At 48.4% G+C, this 20,398-nt stretch overlaps 1 protein-coding gene across 1 annotated transcript in view; it reads right to left on the bottom strand.

The window, feature by feature from the left end:
• The window catches only part of Gcn1 (GCN1 activator of EIF2AK4), a 63,306-nt gene that overhangs the window by 29,836 nt on the left and 13,072 nt on the right, over nt 1-20,398 (bottom strand). Inside the window, exons 6-30 of the mRNA XM_038345110.1 lie at nt 19,823-19,921; nt 19,606-19,740; nt 18,866-18,934; nt 18,629-18,737; nt 17,302-17,376; nt 16,731-16,859; nt 16,068-16,118; nt 15,643-15,741; nt 15,232-15,405; nt 13,661-13,813; nt 11,901-11,993; nt 9,724-9,799; nt 9,427-9,586; nt 7,779-7,968; nt 7,560-7,684; nt 6,620-6,798; nt 5,838-5,931; nt 4,884-4,997; nt 4,590-4,788; nt 3,420-3,575; nt 3,031-3,212; nt 2,160-2,240; nt 1,779-1,922; nt 364-491; nt 93-282 (exon numbers count right to left, since the gene is read on the bottom strand). Of these exons, the coding sequence (XP_038201038.1) occupies nt 93-282; nt 364-491; nt 1,779-1,922; nt 2,160-2,240; nt 3,031-3,212; nt 3,420-3,575; nt 4,590-4,788; nt 4,884-4,997; nt 5,838-5,931; nt 6,620-6,798; nt 7,560-7,684; nt 7,779-7,968; nt 9,427-9,586; nt 9,724-9,799; nt 11,901-11,993; nt 13,661-13,813; nt 15,232-15,405; nt 15,643-15,741; nt 16,068-16,118; nt 16,731-16,859; nt 17,302-17,376; nt 18,629-18,737; nt 18,866-18,934; nt 19,606-19,740; nt 19,823-19,921 (3,204 nt within the window). The remainder of the gene's footprint in view (nt 1-92; nt 283-363; nt 492-1,778; nt 1,923-2,159; nt 2,241-3,030; nt 3,213-3,419; nt 3,576-4,589; nt 4,789-4,883; nt 4,998-5,837; nt 5,932-6,619; nt 6,799-7,559; nt 7,685-7,778; nt 7,969-9,426; nt 9,587-9,723; nt 9,800-11,900; nt 11,994-13,660; nt 13,814-15,231; nt 15,406-15,642; nt 15,742-16,067; nt 16,119-16,730; nt 16,860-17,301; nt 17,377-18,628; nt 18,738-18,865; nt 18,935-19,605; nt 19,741-19,822; nt 19,922-20,398) is intronic.

The following is a 20,398-nucleotide window of genomic DNA, read 5'->3' as shown; positions in this document are numbered from 1 at the left end:
GCCTGGACCCCTGAACCATGACACAAGCTAAGCAGAAGATCACTTGCCCACCTCCCCTGCCTCAAACCACAGCAGTTGCTCAGGTCACTCACGTAGAGCTTCTCCTGGTAGATCTCCATGAGCCTGCCCATAACCTCTGCTGCCTGCCGCTGGTACCGTGCCACTGCCTGGGAAAGGGCTTCAGCCCCAGCCTGCCTCACGGCTGCCTCATGGTAGATCACATCCTCGATCAGCAAAGAGCAGAGATCTGACTGCAGATCGAGGCCCATGGTCGACCAGAGCCTGCAGCAGACCAAAATTTAGGACTGGTCAAGCAAGGGCATGAAGTGCGTGCCCAGCAAACCCTGCCAGAAGGACTCTCACCTCTCAGCCAGCTTCCGGATCTCATCGTCCTTGTCAAACTTAACAACCCAGAGTCTCCGCAGCAGGTTCAGGCCGTTCTTTTCATCAGTGTCGGGTGCTGGCAATACAAGCTGGAGCTCCATCAGGCCCTGGGAGGAGGAGGGATCAGACCGTGAGACTTGACATCTCAAAGGTGAATGTGTCCCACTTCTGTCCTAAATACAACCATCAGCTGCACGTGGCTACTAAAGGAAAGTCAACCAAAAAGTAAGGCAAAGCAGGCAGTCGTAGCAGCCAGACTGCCGCCACTACCACACGGCTACCACACTAGAGAGCACAGGCAGGAAACACGCCCACCACTGCAGAGAGGATGGGAATCAGCTCAATGGGAGACCTGCTCAGACCCCTCAAACAGTTTACGGGGCTCTCAGGATACAGCTCAGTGGTTCAGAGCACGCATCATACCCCCCAAATCAGCTTTTCTTCTTTTGTGAAATGATGGTGTCCCAGAACTCAGTATGTAGACCAGGATGGCCTTGAACTCAGAGATCTGCCTGTTTCTGCCCCCAAATGCTGGGATTAAAAGTGTACACCACCAAACCCAGTTTAAAATTTTTTTAAAATAAAAATTACTAATTTAACTCTGAACATGACTGTCAAGAGCTCAAAAGGTGTTTGTTGAATGAATTAAGAAATAACATACTGCTATCATTTTTCCCATATTTTACCAAGTGCCAGTAGTAGGGAAACTAGCATTTGGGAACCACAATTTAAAAGCCATCCAGAAAAGCTAAAGAGAGGCAGGTAGTTGAATAAATGCCCTAACCCTGTGAGTTAGGTCACAGGATGGTTACTGTTAATAGTCAACTCGACAGAATCTAGAATCCCCTAGAAGATGGGCCACTGGGCATGCATGTGGGGAACCATCTTGACTGTGTTAACTGATGTGGGTAGACTCTCCTGCTGTGGGCGGCACCCTTCCTCAGGTAGGGGTCCTGGACTCTGGAGGACTGGAGGAAGCCAGCTGAGCACAGACAAGCCATTTATTCACTACTCTCTTTTTCTGACTGCCAATGCACTATGGCCACTGCTTCAAGGCTCTGGTGCCTTCCCTATCACAGTGAACTATAACCTAGAACTACGAGCTAAATAAACCTTGATCCCTGAAATTGCTTCTGTCAGAATATCTTATCAATACATAAAAGGAAGAGGAAGAAAAAAAAGACAGGCTATAAGGAACTGGATCAGGAGTCACAACCCAGATTGACAATCTTCCATGGGGAATCAAAAATGGACAGTGCTACATCCTGACAAGCTTAGAAGGATCCTAACCCACCCATGACCTCCTCTCTTTGCCTCCTAGCCCTGTCTGAGGTAAGGGATGTTCATTATGTAGCTCAGGCACTTGTCTAGAGTGACAGGAAAGCAGCACGCACCCGGAGTGCAGTCTCCCGCACACTGGTACACGGAGACTGCAAGGCAGAGAGCAGCACATCCACCTCCTCCTGCTCCGCGAAGGCACAGCCATCCTCCCCACTGCTGCTGGCACACAGGGTGGTCAGGGTGTCAGAGGCTAGAACCTGAGGACAACATTGGTATACTAGTTCAGTTCAGCAACTCATTTACACCAAGGGAACTAGACAGGTGACCTCAGAAAACCCACCCCATGGCACCTCTAGGGCTACAACCTATAGTCAAGCCAGGCAGTAGCAGCCTTCCTACACAAGAGGGTCAAGAGAAAACTAGGTCTTGACTACTCATCCTTGAGGTCAGCGTCACAAGAAACCCCATCACAGGCCAACTGGAAAGCAGATCACCTGTAGGCGAGGGGAGCCTGTCCCGATCACCCACGTCAGCAGGTGCAGCATGGCCACTCGAGGCAGCAACTCTGGGCCATTCTGGGAGAGAACGGGAGAAAAGTTAAGACGATAAAGTCAGGAAGGTCCATATCCATGCCAGGCAGACAGTCAACTGGTATTCCCTCTCCTACAGGAGGATATTCTAGGTCACAGCACTGACTCGGTCGCTGTAGAAACGTCATTAGGTTCATTCAGAACCAAGCCTGTAAGTGCTAACCCAGACTATGACAGGTTCTGAAGCCTGTATTGCACTCCCAGTGAAATACTGATGGACTGTGAGCCTAAGAGGAAATACTCAATTTTACAAGAAAGAAAAACACAAAAACCCATCACTCAGCGGGGTGTAGTGGTGCACACTTTTACCCAGTGCTCGGAGGCAGAGATAGGAGGTCCTCTGTGAGATAGGAGGTCCTCTGTGAGTTCAAGGTTAGCATGGGCTACGCAGTGAGACTCACACAGTCTGTTAGTGTTGAAGGAAAGAGAACTCTGAGAGGCTAACTCAGTACACATGTAACCAAGCAACTCAAAACCAACATGTGCTACAGATATGCAAGAGACACGCAAACACATACAGTGCTGTTCAGATTAGGGAAAAGATACTGTGCTAAAACAGTCATGAATAATTAGCAGGTTAAATAAAACAGGGCATGCATGGCACAGGACCTCAAGTAACGGTAAAATCAATCACGGACGCAGACCTACGGAAGTGAAGAGCCCGCTGTCTGCACTGGGGACTGCTGCTGTGGACAGAACACCAAAAACCCAAGGCAAGGAAGCCCTGGCCTCCCCAGACCCCTCAAACCATGGGACAAGAGCACTCCCTGCCAACCTCATCCACTCTCTCGGGTGGGGTGTTGGGAGAAGCCCTCAGCTGCGCGTGGACAGTCAGGATCTGAAGGATCTGGGCCATTTGCTCCTCCTCCTCCTCACTGTGGTAGGGCATCTCAGTGAGCACCATCTTCAACATCGGGAAGACCAAGGAGAAGGCCGGTGCGGACAGTGGGGCAGCATCTGTGAGAGCAGCAGAGCAGAGAGAAGCTGGGGGCGACTGTGCAGGCCAAAGGCAGGCGGAGAGGACGCTGGAAGCCTGACGCCAGGTACAATGGCCAGCAAACCAGGAGAACCACAGCCTGGGAGGAGGGCCCTCCCAACACCACAGGCACAGGAAGCTCAGGGGCGCCTTGGCTCCCACCTCTCACACTGCCCCGTGTCCCTTACCTGGCTCACCCTTGCCCACCCTGCTGCTGATGGTGTGGGTGTGCAGCAGCGACACTGCCCTCTTCACAGCCACTGAGAGCTCTTCCTGGCACCAGGACTTGTCCAGAGAACACTCTGGCTTCAGCAGGCGCAGCGTCACATGACTCACTAAGGTGCCTGTAAGAAGAAAGACAACAAATGAGCCACAAAGACACTCCCATCTGGCCCCACATACAGGCAGTATGGGGACAGAGGCAGCCTTGTCTCTGTCTTTTCTCAGTCTCTGTGACAGCATCAAAAGACGAGAGGGAGGCAATAGCTGCCCTTTTGTTTTTGGGGGGTGATGTTTGCTTTGGGACATGATGTTACTGAAACTCAGGATCCTCCTCCCTCTACCTCCCAAATTTTGGGATTACAGGCGGGTAGTGCCATGTCTGACAGAGCTGATACTTTGGATACTAAAGAAGTCAGTGTGCTGAGGAGCACGAGCCACCCACGAGTCATTGACCCCACAGCAAAGCTCTAGCTACATAGTTCCTCCAAACAGGCAGCTACTAATACTTTTAGCAGGTTCCATATGTCCCAGCTGACATTTCTTCTCAGAAGAGCTTGCAGACTCCAGCCCCAGTCATGACAACATTCCCTTTAGGCTAGGAAGAAAGCCTGCTTAAAGTCACCAATGACTCACGAGAGTAAAGCCATCCATCGTAATGCCCCCACCTCTTGCTTGGCTAGTGTTTCTTCAGAGCTAACAGAAAGCGAAAGGTCAGAGATCTGACCACCCCACTGACACATGCTGCTTATGAGCTCTGAACACAATGACCAGCCACAACACCAAAGCTCTCTCATTGCTACTGAACCTGATGTTGTGGAGACCGCCTGCTACAGAGGGCTGGGGTGTGGCCCTAGATTTTTGTCTCCAGCACTAAAACAAAGCCACTACAGAAGGATGAGATGCTAACTGACTGTAAAGCCTGCTCCTCAGAAGGCAGAGAGGACACAAAATGGAGGGAAGAGGCAGTACTTTATTGTTCTTGAGCACATCCAGTTGAGGCTCCACAGGCTACCTCCATGTGGAAACAAAATTCAACAGCTTAGGGCACCACATGTCTACATAGAACACCCATAGGCACCTCCAACCCAATTCCCAAACATCCCTGATAACCCCACAGCCAGCAAATAAGGACTAACCCAAGGCCTTGAGTCTAGGGGGCATGACACAGGCAGCCAAGGACAGGAAGGGGCCTTTGACCCTGGGAGCAGCCAGGGGAGATTTCAGCAAGGGCAGGAAGGCGTCGACCAAGACAGGGATGTACTGGGTCAGGCCACATGGGTTCCTGGTCATGATGGCGTCTAGCAGTCCGAGTGCTGCCTCTAGCTCCCCATCCAGCTGCAAGCAGAAATCACCAAAACAGTCAGCAAAGAGCAGGGCTGGCATGCAGAGCATCCTTCCAGCGCTGTCATGTGCTAGTGGCAGCTACTTACCTCCTGCAGCCGCCTCCGGATGTGCGCCTCCTTGTCCATCTGGGCCTGCAGCATCTCCTTCTGCTTGCTGGTCAGCTGCACCTCCTCTTTTATGCCTTTCTTCTTCTTTATCTCCTGAAGGACCGGGACCAGAAACCAATTCTATATCCATGGAACAGATCCGCCTCCCACCAGAGAAAAGCTAGCCAGCTTCCAAAAAGAATTCCAGGTCCCCCTCAAGTCTAGCACATGCCCCCCTTCACCGCTATAAAGGTCATGGCCACTGATGCCTACAGAATGGAGACAGCAGCAAAGAAGCAAACTTTAAAACAATATTCTCAGCTTTAAAAGATGAGGAGAGAAACGTCAGAGAAACAACACAACCTTCAATGATCTCTAATGGGTATTCTGGTGGTCACATGACTGAAGATTAAAAACTTTAGCCCGCCCTCAGACCCACCCAAGGCTGTTACAGGACAGAGGCTGCTTGAGTGACAGAAAGGTCACTCAGTCTTTCAACGTATTTACTGAGCACCTACGTCATGCCAGAAACTGTTTGAGATGCTAGATACACTGGGGAGAAGATGGGAACTCTCCCCTCACAGAGCTCACAATCTAGCAGGTAAAGTTAGACAATAAACAGGAAAACAAATACATAATGTAACTGTGGAGCATGAAAAATGATATAAAAGCAACAAGCCAGGAAGGGAGAGAAGCATCCTGTGAACAGATGATCAGGGAGTCACTTTTCTGGGAGGGCCAAGGGATGAGATGTGGAAAACAAGAAAACCCAGCCCGTGGAAGACCGAGGGAGAGCATGGGCTGAAACAGGCAGGTGAGCCACAGAGGAAGAGTGGGCAGTGCTGGAGAGGACCAGACAAGTCAAAGGGAGGACAGAAGAACCAAGCAAAGAGAGTCTGTGGCCTCAGTTTTCCTGGACCTCACTGGCTCCTGGAGATGCACCCCTGTACTCACCTCCTTCAGCTCCAGCTCAATGATCTGCTCTTTAAAGGAGTAGGCTTTGTTCTCTCGCTTCATGTTGGCTTTTTTTATGCTGTCCTGCTGGGCACTAAAATACAGGGGAGGCAGTTATCCAGCTTCAAAACAGCCACCAGGCTGCTTAGCCTCGTTACAGCCACCAAGCCTAGCCAGCAAACCTTAATATTTGTTTTTCCTGCGTATGTGTATGAGTGTGTGTCCACATGCATGCGTGTATGTGCTTGCATGTGTGGTGTGTGTGGAGGCCAGAAGTTAATTTCCAGTATTTCCATCACTCCCCATGGTATCTTTGAGATGAGGTATCTCACTGAATCTGTATGTAAGCTGACATCTTAACTAGGCTGGCTGGCCAGCAAGCACTTACTTAGGTCCATTTCCTCAGCCTTTTTTCCTTTTTGAGACACTCACAATGTAGGAAGAGACTCTATATAGCCTATATATAGTCCCACCTGGCCTCCAATTTACAATCCCTGTATCTCAGCCTCCAAAGTTTACAAAGGAATTACAGGCACACACCACCACATCTAGCTGCCAGACAGCTTAAGATGTACCCAAGGTAGTGCTAGATCTGGGCTCACCAACATCTAGGGCCTAAGCACTGGGCCTGGAATATGAGCAGCTACTTCTGCCCAGGACAGACGGGTTGTTTGTTTTGTTTACTCACAATGTTCCTAATAAAGACATCTTCATCAAATAAGCTTGAAAACCAGACCCGGGGAGGAAAGGTCTGAGCCAACTAGCGAGCAATTGAGTCTCACCTCTGGATGATGGATTTATCAAACAGCTCTCCGGCAGGAGTCTGCATGATGGCAAATTCCTCCCGAGTCACAAGGCACAGTGCAGGGTTCTGCACAGAGGCCGTGATAGTGCTGATGAGCTGAGGGAGGACTCGGTCAGGAGACAGGATGGAAAGGGAGCCCATGGCGTTCATGGACGACTGCCAGACAAACAGACACAGTCAATCTATACCCTAACTAACACCAAAATAGGTTTCTGCCACATCCAAATGACCCCTGCAATCGGCTCCCCGTTTCTGCCTTGTGCTCGAGTAATGCCCACCGGTGCGGCTCGTTGTGCCTGAGCTCGTCTCACTAGACAAGCCCTCCCCCTCACTCTGCTATTATCACTGTCTTGGAGTGCACACTCCACTCTCAACTCTGTGGTCCAGGGACCACAACCTCATCATTTCCAAAGGTAGGCATGTAACCTCTAACCAGAAAGACAGTCTTGGGGACAGGTCAATTGGGGCGACGAGACCCCATGCCAGCTGACATTAATGGAAAATGTGTGTTTTCCCCTTGGAGCTGGTGGGAGGAAAAGGTGTGAGCCCACAACTCTTTCTTACCAGAAACTTGAGAATGCGGCTCACACGTTGGAAAGCAGAGAGAAGTGGCTCAGAGATCAGATGGATTTCATGATGGAGGAAGGACAGAAAGCACCTCTGCTGTCCTAAGGGCACAGCTGAGTCTGGCAGCACCATCCCAAACTACTCACATCTTTGAACACGGTCCATAAGTGAGGCCCTAAGTCCCTTTTGTGCTCCAACCAGTATGCGTTCTGTCACTTACAATCAAGGAGCCAAGACTATATACATCACCATTCTTCCTCCTGCTTCTGTGAGCCCTCACTTCTTGTACCCTGCAGGGGGAGTCCCTGGGCACTGACATCAAGTACAAATCTAGCTCATGGACCCATTACCTGGTTCAGGGGACTCTGTGTAGTGATTCTGGGGATGATCTGATCCAGGTGCCTGGTGATGAAGGCTTCAGGGTCAATCTTCATCCTGGTGAGAAGCGCTGGCCAGAGTGCTGACTGCACTGCCACTGAAGGAGAGGGGCTTCTTGAAACCTTCTGCCGGAGCTACCATCCCCCTGCCCTAACAGCCACCCACCTCTCATTCCTACCACAGCCACAGACCTAAGGACGGGTGGTGAGAGATGATCAGCATCTCCTGGGCCAGCTGCTCAGTGCTAGTGATGTCACCCTTGAGCCCTGGCACCCCAGAGATGACACACAGTGCTTCCTGTAGGACCCGTGGAGGCACATAGGCCTTGCCCATCTCAGTCACCTCTCCTGCATCTGTCACAAGAGCCTCCATGGGCAGCACCTTTAGAGAGAGAACAAATGAGTCCCCAGAGAGCCCTGTGTACGGCAGTAAACAAAGAGCATGCAGGGCCACTGAGCTTCTCCTGCTATCACAGGGAGTCCCTGTTGGAGCCCACAGGCCGTGATGTGCCTGGAAAGACATCGAGCACAGTCACCTAAAAACTCTAAGGAAGCTTTTAGAGAATGAGTTAGAAAACTGGCTCTGGAGACCAAGCATATACACTGCTGAGGGGAAAATAGTGATGCCTGGCACCTAGAACGCTTCAACAGTCCACGTCTCCCTGTCTGCTACTGCCTGAGAGAACCCAGACAGCCTAGATAACTAGCTTGTTCAGAGGGTCAAGGACACTGTGAGAACACAGTTCACAGACTTAACTAAGCAAAGCCCAGAGGGCTCACAGAATCTGAAGCAACTATCATGGACTCTCTATGGGTCTGAGCAAGGGCCTCTACATATATGTTACTGGTACACTGTTGGTGTTCTCGGAGAAACCAACAGCAGGAGTCGGGAGAAACTCTGACTCTTTCGCCTGTACTTGGGACTCTTCTCCTCCCAGTGGGTCACTTCATCCAGTCATGATATGAGCGTTTGTGTCTCGTTTTATTGTAATTTGTTATGCCATGTTCGGCTGACATTCTAGAAGACTGCTCTTTATTTTTTTTTTTAAGGGGAAATGGAGAAGTGGATCAGGGGAGGAGGATGGTTGTGGGGGACTGGGAAGAGGGAGTTAGGGAAAATTGCAAGCAGGATGTAATGTATGTAAAGAATAAAAATTTTTAAAAAAAGGTGTTTAGGGGCCGATCGGTGACACATGCCTTTAATCCCAGCACCTGGGAGGCAGAGGCAGACAGATCTCTGTGAGTTCGAGACCAGCCTGCTCTATAGAGCGAATTCCAGAACAGGATCCAAAGCTACAGAGAAACCCTGTCTTGAAAAAAACAAAACAAAATAAACTGTTTCAGACTTAAAAAAAAAAAAAAAAGGCTATAAGCCCTCCTTGCCTTCAAAGGCAAAGGTACTGTAAAAAGATCAAAAGTGAGAATGCGTTTAAAATTAAATGTTTTAAAACCAAAACGTCTGGGCAGTGGTGGCACATGCCTTTAATCCCAGCACAGGAGGCAGAGGCAGGCGGATCTCTGTGAGTTCGAGGCCAGGCTGGTCTACAAGACCTAGCTCCAGGACAGGCTCTAAAAACTACAGCGAAACCCTGTCTCAAAAACACCAAAAATAAAAAAAATAAAATAAAAAAAGAATAAAAACAACCAAAAAGAAAATATCCAAAAATATTTTGAATTACATCAAAGGTATGGAAACAGGAAAGAAAGTCTCTAAAATGCAAAGATGTTACCAAAGCTTGGTGGAAAGTCAGAGAGTCCTGGAATCACCCAGTCTGAGAAAGAAAACATGCCAGGAGTGGTCAGCTGAAAGGCCAGGGCAGAAGCACGTTGATCTTCTCACCTTGTGAGAACTGAGGACAATCTTCAGCTCCTCCAAAAGGCCATTGGCCAGCTTAATGCCCCCGAGAGAGGACAGCAACTTCCGAACTGTCTGCTGTGCCTGCCTGCGCACATGCCAGGTGCGGCTCAGGAGCACAGCCGCCAGGACCCGATAGTACTGTCTGCAAGCACAAAGACAGATGTGCTGGGAAGTTGGGACAGGGTCTTCCACAGCTAAACGTGCCACATACCCACTCCTCAAAGTCCTGTCAACATCTGCTCTGCTGGCCCAGAGGACAGGAAAAGTGAGCTCACGTACTGAACTCTGCTGTTGGTGAGTCTCTGCGGGTGGTCGAGGAAAAGCCTCTCCGTCAAATGCAGCAAAGTACACAGGGCTGTAAGGGAAAGAAATGGTGCAAGTCTATTTTTGTTTTTCGAGACAGGGCTTCTTGGATGTAGCCCTGGCTGTCCTGGAACTAGCTCTGTAGACCAGGCTGGCCTCGAACTCAGAGATCCACCTGCCTTTGCTTCCTAAATGCTAGGATTAAAGGCATGAGTCACCACTCACCGGCCAGGGCAAGTCTTTTTCAAACAACTAAGTGGGACCAGTGAGCTGGCTCAGTAGGTAAAGAAGCTTGTTGCTAAACCTGACTGATAACTTGAATACAGTCCCTGGAACCCACCCAGCGGAACGAGAGAACCTGCTCCTAAAGGCTGTCTCCCAACTTCCAGGTGTGTACACACACACCACACACACACACACACACACAACACACCAAGAGAGAAAAAATATATAACTAAATGTATTCTTCCCTAACCCCAAAAAGAATTGGAATGAAATAAAAAAAAATTAACAGAAAAATGTAAATGTGATTAACACCAGATATGAAGCTACAGTTCATTTTTATGTCTTTTTCTCTATTATGTAATATATATATTGAAGTAAAGAAGGTATACACTGATTTTAATGATTAAGAATTACTAGCTATTGGGGCTAGAGAGATGACTCAGAGGTTAAAAGCACTCGCCACTCTTCCGGAGGTCCTGAGTTCAATTCCCAGCAACCACATGGTGGCTCACAACCATCTGTAATGAGATCTGGTGCCCTCTTCTGGCCTGCAGGCATACATGGAGGCTGAACATTGTGTACATAATAAATAAATAAATCTTTAAAAAAATTACTAGCTATCTAAGAGAGACATACATGGATCTAAATAGGAAAAGAGAAAAAAAAACAAGATCTCCTGAGAAACTGGGAGCAAGGGGGTCACAAGAGAGGGTAGAAGGGAAGAGGGGAGAAAGGGAGGGGAACAGAAAAAAGGTATAGCACAGTAACAATTTAAAAAATTGACTGAAAAAGAAAAAAGAATTATTAGCTATGAGTGGTGGTGCACACCTATAATCCCAGTGCTTGAGAGGTTTCAGCACTAAGACCCTGAGAGTTTAAGGTTAGCCTAGGCTACACAATAAAAACCTGCATTTGAAGACAAAAAGAGGGGGCGGCTGGTGAGATGGCTCACTGGTTAAGAACACTTGCTCTTGCGAAGAGATTGGGCTGGACTCCCAGCACCTTCATGGTGGCTCATAACCACCCCTAATTCATTACAGCTCCAGGGGATTTAACTACTTCTTCTGACCTCCAAGAGTACCTACCAGATACAGATATATATGAAAGCAAAACTCAAACTCATAAAATAAACCTCAAAAAAGAAAAAACAACAATTCACTGCACTCCCAGCCAGCGGCTTGGACATGTAGCTCACTGAACAAGGGACTCATTTCCGCCTAGGAGGCGTGGTAGTGACAGCAACACACTACTCTGTGTAAAGAGGTAGAGAACACACGAAGGGATGGATGTGTATAATATCAAGGATACAGAAGCAGCAGATAAAACTGCTGTCAATGGCCAGCAGAACTGAGTGGCTAGAGGTCAAAGCAGCAGGTTGTCAATGAAGATTCCCTCCCACCTTGTCTCTGAACTATGAATGTCGTTCCTAACCAAAAGCTAAGTAAAAAAGAAAGAAACCAGAAAGTGACTAATAGTTGTAGCTCATTAATAGGATGTTGTGATTCGCGAGCCAAAAGAATCACATCACTAATTAGTGGCAGACTCCTGTGAGGCAACCTAGAATTTTGCACATACATTTGAAGATCATTGTTCCTTTTCTGCCAGGATAGAAAGCAGTAGTTTCTATGTCGCCTGGTGGGGGAGTAGAGCTGCCACAACTCCACAGCACTTAGCAAAAGGAAACCAGACAGCACCAATTACCCATTCAGCTATAATTACAGCTAATATCACAGCTCTATGACTGTCGCTACAGTCCTCCCAAGTCCGCCTTTCTACTGATCTTGATCCTCCCACACAGAATGAATTCATTCAGAAAATAGCCAAGCTGCTGGCCAGATCAAGATTCTGGGTGCTCACAGAGCTGTTGGCTAAGCAGGTGCTCAGAAACAGGACCTCCCTAAGGACCCGTCAGAGGTCGCAAAACTCACCATCCTCTGAAGCCAGGAGTAGAAACTTCTCAGAAGTGAAAATCTGCTTCTTTTCATCTACGATCAGCTGCCAAAAGTTGCTCAGTTTGGCCTCTGCAAGAAAACAAAGGTCACCCCATGACACAGTGCACCATGCCCCCCACAGCGTGGCTCTTCTAAGCTGAAGCTGCTGGGCAGGCTCTGTGAAAGACACTCCATGAAGACCATTCCCAAGCTCACTGTTCTCCTAGTCTGAAACCAAGCGTGGGTCCTTCTGGCCTCACTTGCAGTCTGCACAACTGTAGGTTTTCTGCTGCCTGCAGCTTCTCCTCTGGAATTCCCACTACCCAGGAACCTGTCTGGAACACCTGAGGTTCACCCGATGCAGCTCTCCCTGCCTTTTCCTAATTGTGGCCAATTTCTTCGTGAGAGTCACATCCTTGTAGCTTCTCAGACATCTAATGCTTCCTCCTTCATGAAACCTTTCCCAACACTCATTCCTCAAACGAAGGCTCAACCTCCTTCAGTGACTCACATCTCTGTCTTCCCACCCCAGAGCACGCACCCTGAGATGTGCTGACGTGAGGTTGTGTTCATGTGTATCTCAGCCCAGGGAGCCATAGGTCTTGGTGTATACAGTGGGTGCAAGGTCAGGCGAGCGCACAGGCAGAAAGGGAGGCCCTAGAGTTAGATGCCGTGCACCCACTCCAAAGGCCTGTTCGTATGCTGAAGATATGGTCCCCAGCTTATAGCACCACCTTCAGGAAATGGGGCCTGGGGGACATAGATCAGTCACCAATGCACACTCTGGAAAGAGACGCTGAGACCTGTGTCTTTGCTTTGCTTCCCAGCTACCAAGAGGTAAGCAGCTCTGCTCAGCCACACACTCCCTGCCTGACACGGATCCAAAGACAATGGGTAACTGCCCGCCATGTGACTGGGCCCTCTGAGACCATGGACCACAACAAATCTTTCACCCTGAGCTGAACTTCTCAAATAGTCTGTCACAGTGACAAAGGACTCCAGCGAAGGCAGAAAAGGATGGGCAGGCTCTGACTTGATCGTTCCCATGCACAGCTGGTGGATGACACAGCACATTACCAAGCATGTTCTCCCTGCTCTTGACTGTAGACACAATGTGACCAGCTCTTTGAAGTTCCTGCCTTAACTTTACCACAATGGCAGCGTATAACCTGGAGTTGTAGCTGAAATGAACCCATCTCCTCAAGAAGCTTTCTCTCAGGGTGCTTTATTGCAGCAATAGGAATGAACTAGAGCATCCTATGAATATGTAAGTAATTCAAACACGAAGTCTAGAAAGATGACTTAGTGGTTAAGAGTACTAGCTACTCTTGCAGAGGACCCAGGTTCCTAACACCTACATGGCAGCTCACAACTGTCTACAACTCCAGTTACAAGGAATCTGACACCCTCCTCCAACTTCTGTGGTACTGAACACCTGTGCTGCCCATACATGCAGGCGAAGCACTCATGCACATAAAATAAACAAGTACAACAATTAAAAACACAAACACTAAGTCCCAACACCCAACCACACAGTACAAGCATCAAACAAGCCCAGCCCAAAGCACTGAAGTAACAGAGGCAAGAAGAGCGAGTCGAGGACAAATGCAGCTTTGGCTGCACTTCTACTGTGACCCTGAGCTCACCCCTGCAGATAACAGGCAGCCCCGGAGCTGACAAGCTGACAGGCTGCTAAGCATCCAACACTCGACCAAGGACTCTGTCACCTGGCACCCTGGATGCACGCAGACCCTTACCGGCCTGTGAGTCAGCCACGGAAAGCTTGGAGAGCAGCAACGCTGCAGCGACCCCTTCGGTGACTGTGGGAACCTGAGTGTTCTGGGAGGCCGCCTTCTCTACTGTCTGCATGAGCAAGGGCAGAAAGTCCAAGGCCTGCAGGAGCGTGTCACCTGTGGAGACAGAGGCATCTTAGAGACGACCTGGTCTACAGAAGTGACACGATTATTTGAGAAGACATTATCCACCTGAGTGTGGACTGGCTAAAACCCTTCAGTTAATTTTCTGAGTATCTCAAAGAACCAGAGAAAGAATCTGGGATTTAAACTCTATAGTCATAAAAATTAAAGATAAAAGAATCTTATTAATCTGATCATCACCTGCTCTTCCATAGGATAAGGAAACAGAGAGGCAGAGTAAACTGTCCAGGGTTGTCAACAGCTGGTTGACAAAGAACCACTACTAACTACAAGCCTAGCCATTCCAATCTGGTGTTCTTCCCACAACAAGACAACTTCTAGCCAATCTGCTAACCTATGATATAAACACACTAAAAAAGCTGGGCATGGTGGTGCAAGCCTTCATTCCCAGCAGGTAAGTTCCAGGACAGCCAGAGCTATGTAAAGAAGAAACCCTATCTCTAAGTAAATTACATTAAAAAAAAAAAAAAAGTTAAGTTACAACTACACCTAAACACACCCATTTTGCTTTTTATAACTACTCATGTATTCCAGGTTGGCCTCAAATTCAGTATGTAGCCAAAGATGACCCGGAACTCCTGCTTCTACCTCTCAAGTTCTGGGACTGCAGGCCTAAGTCACAATATCCAGCCGTGCTGTCACTTCTGGGGCATGGTCCCTGTCAACTCAAGACAAGCACTTCTGACAGATTCTTGTTCCTACTCCTAACACGTGTGGGCACAAAGCCCATTTCCTCTGTCTCAAGAAGGCTTTGGAATCTTCTTGACGTTTTCTATAAATTTAATTCATAAATTAGTAATTTAAATTTATAATTTAGTAGTTCATAAATTTAAAATCAACACATCATTTAAAAGAAATGCAAGCCTATATCAGAGAAGGAATCAATATCAAGAGGATTTTAGTGAAGAAATCAAATTTCCCCTGGCTATTTGGGTTGGAGAAGATGGGATGCCAGTATCAGTAGCTGTGTTTAGCACTGAAGAGATGAGAGTGGCAATTTTTTAAAGGGTTCAAAATCAAGTTTACATAGCATTGACCTTTTAAATTCATGATCTCAGTACAACAACAGGTCCTTTCTGAATAAAATTCAACAAGGGAGCCTAGTATGGTGGCACATGCCTTAAAGCCCAGCACTTGGGAGGCAGAGGCAAGTGGATCTGTGAGTTTGAGGCCAGCCTGGTCTACAAAGCGAGTTCCAGGAATGTCAAAAAAAATCAAAACAAAAACCAACCAACAAACAAAAATCCAACATGGGAAGGAGTCACTACTGTGAAGACAGGAACAAGGACCCAGAAGAAAATGAGGTCTAGTCAGGGAACCAGAAGAGAAGCCCTGAACAGGGAGCATGCCCTGGGCTCCGTCACCCCTTCACTGGAGCCTGGATGTCTTACCTCGGAAAGAGGACAGCATACACTGCAGGTAGGCGTGCCTCACTGCGGAGGTGGAGGTTTTAAGGCTGAAAACTCTCTTGAACCAGTCAGTAAGCTTCTTGGGCACTTCTGTAGTGAGCCGGTTGCACCAGAGTGCCAGGACAGAGATGGCGTGTACCAAGGTACCTTCATGCACTAGGGTAAGTGGCACAAGTCCAGTCAGTCTGACGTCTTATAACCATACCAGATCACTGCAAGCCACGGGAGAAGGCAAGCCAGGGGTCCCAGGGGAGGAAGCAGTGACATTTCAGACATTCCCAGCCCTGCTAACTCAAGGAGGTGTGCCTTTAGAAAGGCTTTCGGAAGACTGCCTGGAAAACCATGGTCAAGAATGGGTCTAAACTGCATGTTCCCCATGCCACAAGGAATTACCTTCCTGCTGGAGGAATGGGATGAACAGCTCAGCCACACACCCATTCAGGACTTGACTAGAAGGTCCAGATACCACGTGATGACTGAGGCTTCCAATCCCTGAAAAGCAGATTCTCTGGTTGTTCCCTCCCCTGCACAAGCCACAGCAGACAAGCCTTCCTGCCACTGCCATCAGGGTACACCAGGTCACAGACCTCTTCTGGGTACCCCAGCAGCCACGCTTTCCCCTGGCCATTACAGACACTCCTTCAATTTTCTTCCAGTCTCCCAGGCCTCCTGCCGCACAGGCCGACAGCAGAGTACTGTTGGCAAGCTGGCACAGCCAGCACTGTGGGCATCAGGGTTCAAAGGGATCGCCTCATCTGACAGGACAAAAGCCTCCCTCGTTACTGCAGCACACTGCCATGACCAGGGAGGATCCCTACCTGAAAGGACACTCATCTTCTGGGCTACGACAGTTAGCTTTCCTTCTGAGCCTGTGAGGAAGGAACAAAAGTGATTGTTCATGGCCCCATGTCATGACACACATGTAGACTCCCAAAGCAGCCTTTCTGGTGTGAAGCTGGGTTTAAATAGCACTTTATAGCCTTATGTTTTCTGACTAAAAGTACTACATTCTTTGCTGAGCAGTGGTGGTGCACGCCTTTAATCCCAGCACTCGGAAGGCAGAGATAGGTAGATCTCTGTGAGTTTGAGACGAACCTGGTCTTACAGAGCAAGTTCCAGGACAGCCAGGGCTACATAGAGAAACCCTGTCTTGAGAAACCAAGCAAACAAAAGTACTACATCCTTACAGAAAATACAAAAAGAAAAATGTGCTACATCAGCATGTTCCCACTACTCAAAGACACCATCAACATCTTTATCTTTCTTTCCTTTTCTCCTCCCATGCACACAAAAACACATTCCTAAAACCACTGGCATCACCGTCCTTACCGCCATGGGTGTGTTTCCACCACATGTGGAAGTGTGCCTCACTAAAAGCTTCCTCCAGAGTAGACTCAGAATCAAATTCCTACCACATCCTGGCTCCAAGGCTAGGGGATCATCTGCTCTGTGTCACCTGCTGTGCCGACAAGGCTGCTCACCTCCAAGGATTGCAAACAGGTGCTTGGTGAGGGCCTCAGTGGCGGAGGAGTCGCTGCACTGGCGAGCCAGGTTGCGCAGGGCCAGCACAGCTTCATCCATCAGGCGGGGGCTGTTGGACTTCAGCTGATCTGGACACACAGAGTCACAGCTCAGGGGTTGCAGCAGCTAAACATGAAGACTTTAGTCCTGGCTCTTTACCCCAGCTCTCCGACCTCATCATCAGCAATCTCAGAAAAGAAACTCCTCCCCCAGTTGGCGGTTAAAACCTTATTCCTTTTTTCATTTTAACATGTATTTAGTTATGTCTAGGGGGAAAGGGGTACCAGGGCACACATGTACAGGTCAGAAAGCAGTTTGTAGGAGTAGGTTCTCTCCTTTCATCATATGTTCCCAGGACCGCACTTGACTTGGCGCACATGGCAGAAACCACCTTTAACCCAAGGAGCTGTCTTGTTGACACTAAAGTTTACTTCTAATATAAACCGTGTCCCACCCCCTGAGCAAAAAACTACCAAATACAACCAAAACTCACAGTGCAGTAAGTGGCTACAGAGGGGTCAGTATACTCACTAGCCAAGCCTTTCACGATGTCCAGGGCATACTGGCTGAGATCAAGTGTCACTGATGCCAGGAGACTGGAGATGGCTAAGGGGACAGAAAGAAATGCTCACCAGTTTCAAGTGCCAGTGCCTATTTCGCCCCACTCCCCAGAAGACGGCACCTGGAGTCTCCTGTTTAGCTCCATAGTAACAGGACTGCCTTTTGCCTCTGCAAGGTCACGAGGTTATCAACCTGTAAGCTAAAGCTCTGCTCTTCACACTAAACTGTCCAAACTGTCTAGAGAAAAGATTTTTAATCTCAGATGTCTCCAGAAGATTCTACAGCCTCCATAATTACAGTTAGTATTCTAAGAGGATACTTTTCTATAGTTTTCTTTTGTCATTTTTTTTTTTTTTTTTTTTTTTGAGACAGGGTTTCGCTATAGCTATCAAACCTGTCCTAGACCTAGCTCTTATGGACTAGGCTGGCCTCGAACTCACAGAGATTCATCCTGCTTACCTCTGCCTCCCGAGTGTTAGGATTAAAGGTGTGCGTCACCATCACCTAGCTTTCCATAGTTTTTTTGTTTTTTTTTTTTGTTTTTTTTTTCAAATATTTATTTATTATGTATACAGTATTCTGTCTGTGTGTATGTCTACAGGCCAGAAGAGGGCACCAGATCTCATTACAGATGGTTGTGAGCCACCATGTGGTTGCTGGGAATTGAACTCAGGACCTTTGGAAGAGCAGGCAGTGCTCTTAACCGCTGAGCCATCTCTCCAGCCCTTGTTGCTTTTTTCCTTTTTTGTTTTTTTAAACAAGACAGCACCTGATGGGGCTCGGCAATAAAGGGCACTGGTTGCTTTTCCAGGATCAACATCAGCCAGCTCACAACTGCCTAGAACTTTCTTCCAGATTCTGTGGGCACATGCACTCAGACACACAGGTGTGATGCTTATGCAAATAAACATGCACACATGCATACACGAGCATGCACACACACACACACTCATGAAATTAATTTTTTTGTTGTTTTTCAAGATAGGATTTCTCTGTGTAACAGTTCTGACTGTCCTGGAACTAGCTCCTGTAGAGAGATCCGCCTGCCTCTGTCTCCCAATTACTGGGATTAAAGGCGTGTGGCTCCGCTGCCCGGCTATGAAAATAAATTTTAAAAGAAAGCCCATGTATTTCAGCATATTCTGAAGGGAGTTCCTGTCTTGCCCACGGCCCTCACCAGGTAGCAGTGAACATATCTCATACTTAGAACACACAGTACTCCTGCTGCGAAGCCAACAGCAACAGAGCTGCTCAGGCAGCGCATCCCCTCCCACCCACGTGTTCAGCAAGAACCTACTTTCAATAACATTCTCCGGGCTCCTCAGCAAGGATTTTTGTATGGTGGGCAGAATCAGATCCTTAAACTCCGAGTGGGACATAAACCGGAGCAAGGGGGCACAGTTGTCCTACAAAATAAAGAGTTAAACACCCAGGCCTCCTGGAAAAGACTGAGAGGAAAGAGCAGGGTGGCATCCAGAATTTAAACCAAGATTTGATACTGTCTGGGTGGTAGCTGTGCAATCCACTCACTCACCAACAAATACTTCGGAGGCTTCACTTTACTCATCAAAATGTTCTTCACGTAGAAATCTAGCAGGGTACTCTACAGGACACAAAACAAGGTCACAAAACTTCAGTATTAAGCAACGGTCCCGCTTCCCCTGGCTTCCCACACTCCCATGCTCGCCACTGAAAGGTGGGGAGCAGTCATTCCCATGGCTCCTGACACAAAGTTCAAAGACCTTGGCAGGGCTTTGACATCCCTGCCTGCTCAGAGCTGGTGACATCTGAAAGCTCTCTTACCCACTCCCACAGATGAACCTCACTTGCCTTCTCGATGCTCTTCCTACCTGCTCTCTGCCCAAAATGTTCTGCCCCACCTGTTTACTGATCAACATCTCTTTACTCCCTGAGTCCCTTCATTACAGAGACCGTTCCCTGACCACAGTACCAGTCAGATACCCATCTTGCATATTTCTTTTGTCACACTTATCAGATACAGTTAATAGGGGACAATCTATCTCATGTCAGCATCTTGTCTGATTCAGTTCCACAAAGATCACAGTCTTCTGCTCACTGCTGCACCCCGACTCCTGGCACAATGCTTGGTGTGTGGCAGCTACCACAGAGGTGAACAGTAAAGTCTCTCACCCTAGTGACTACACCAGGATTCACACAGGCTACCGCTACAGGCCACAAGGACAAAGCAAGTTTCCATGGCTGTCCTCCAGTCCCCTGATGCTGAAAACCCACTGTCAGCCGCTGGACACTTGCCTTATGCTGGCTGACCACGTCCATCTCTTTGCGATTCGTGCAGAACTGCACCAGCAGCCCCAGCATGCCAGCATAGTTCTGGTTGGGTTCTAAGCTGAGGATGGCTGAAAAGTACTGCTCCACCAGTTCAGGGTTCTGAGGAGGAAGTAGAGGGCTGGTGAGTCAGACGGCAGAGGTACAAAGGCACGGCCTCCTAGCTCCCACCAGCTCCATTCACCTCCTTCCACAGCTTAGTGAGCTTCTTCATCGCACCGTCCACAGCGTGCTTGTGAGAGCCGCCCAGCACCTCCAGCAGCAGCAGACACTGCACCTCCACCTGCCAGCACAAAGCAACGCCAAGTCACGATACGACTCCGAAGTGTCCTGCGACCCTCATACAGACCTCCACAGACATCCACCAGGCCTTCCAGACTCCAGCTCCAACTCCACCCCACTTGTCTCTACCAACTCCTAAATCTGTCCCCTTTCTTTTTCATGTGTAAAGAGCTGTTGCCTGCATGTATGTTTGTACACCATATATATACACATATATACATACATATATACACACACATACATAAACATACACACAAACATACACATACACATATCCTTGGAGGTCAGAAAAGGCTGTCAGATTCCCTGAAACTGGGGTTACAGACAGTTGTGGAACACTATGTGGGTGTTGGGAATCAGACCTGAGTCTCCCCCAAGAGCAGCCTGAGATTTTAATTTCTGAGCTATCTCTCCAGCCCCCTAAATCCTGTCTTTCACCTAACACTGTTCATTCATGCATTTATTAAATAAATTTTTG

This window comes from Arvicola amphibius, chromosome 10 (genome assembly GCF_903992535.2).
Source record: "Arvicola amphibius chromosome 10, mArvAmp1.2, whole genome shotgun sequence".
Lineage (NCBI taxonomy): Eukaryota > Metazoa > Chordata > Mammalia > Rodentia > Cricetidae > Arvicola > Arvicola amphibius.
Note: the sequence above shows the minus strand (reverse complement) of the source record. Positions and strands in the feature narration are given on the sequence as shown.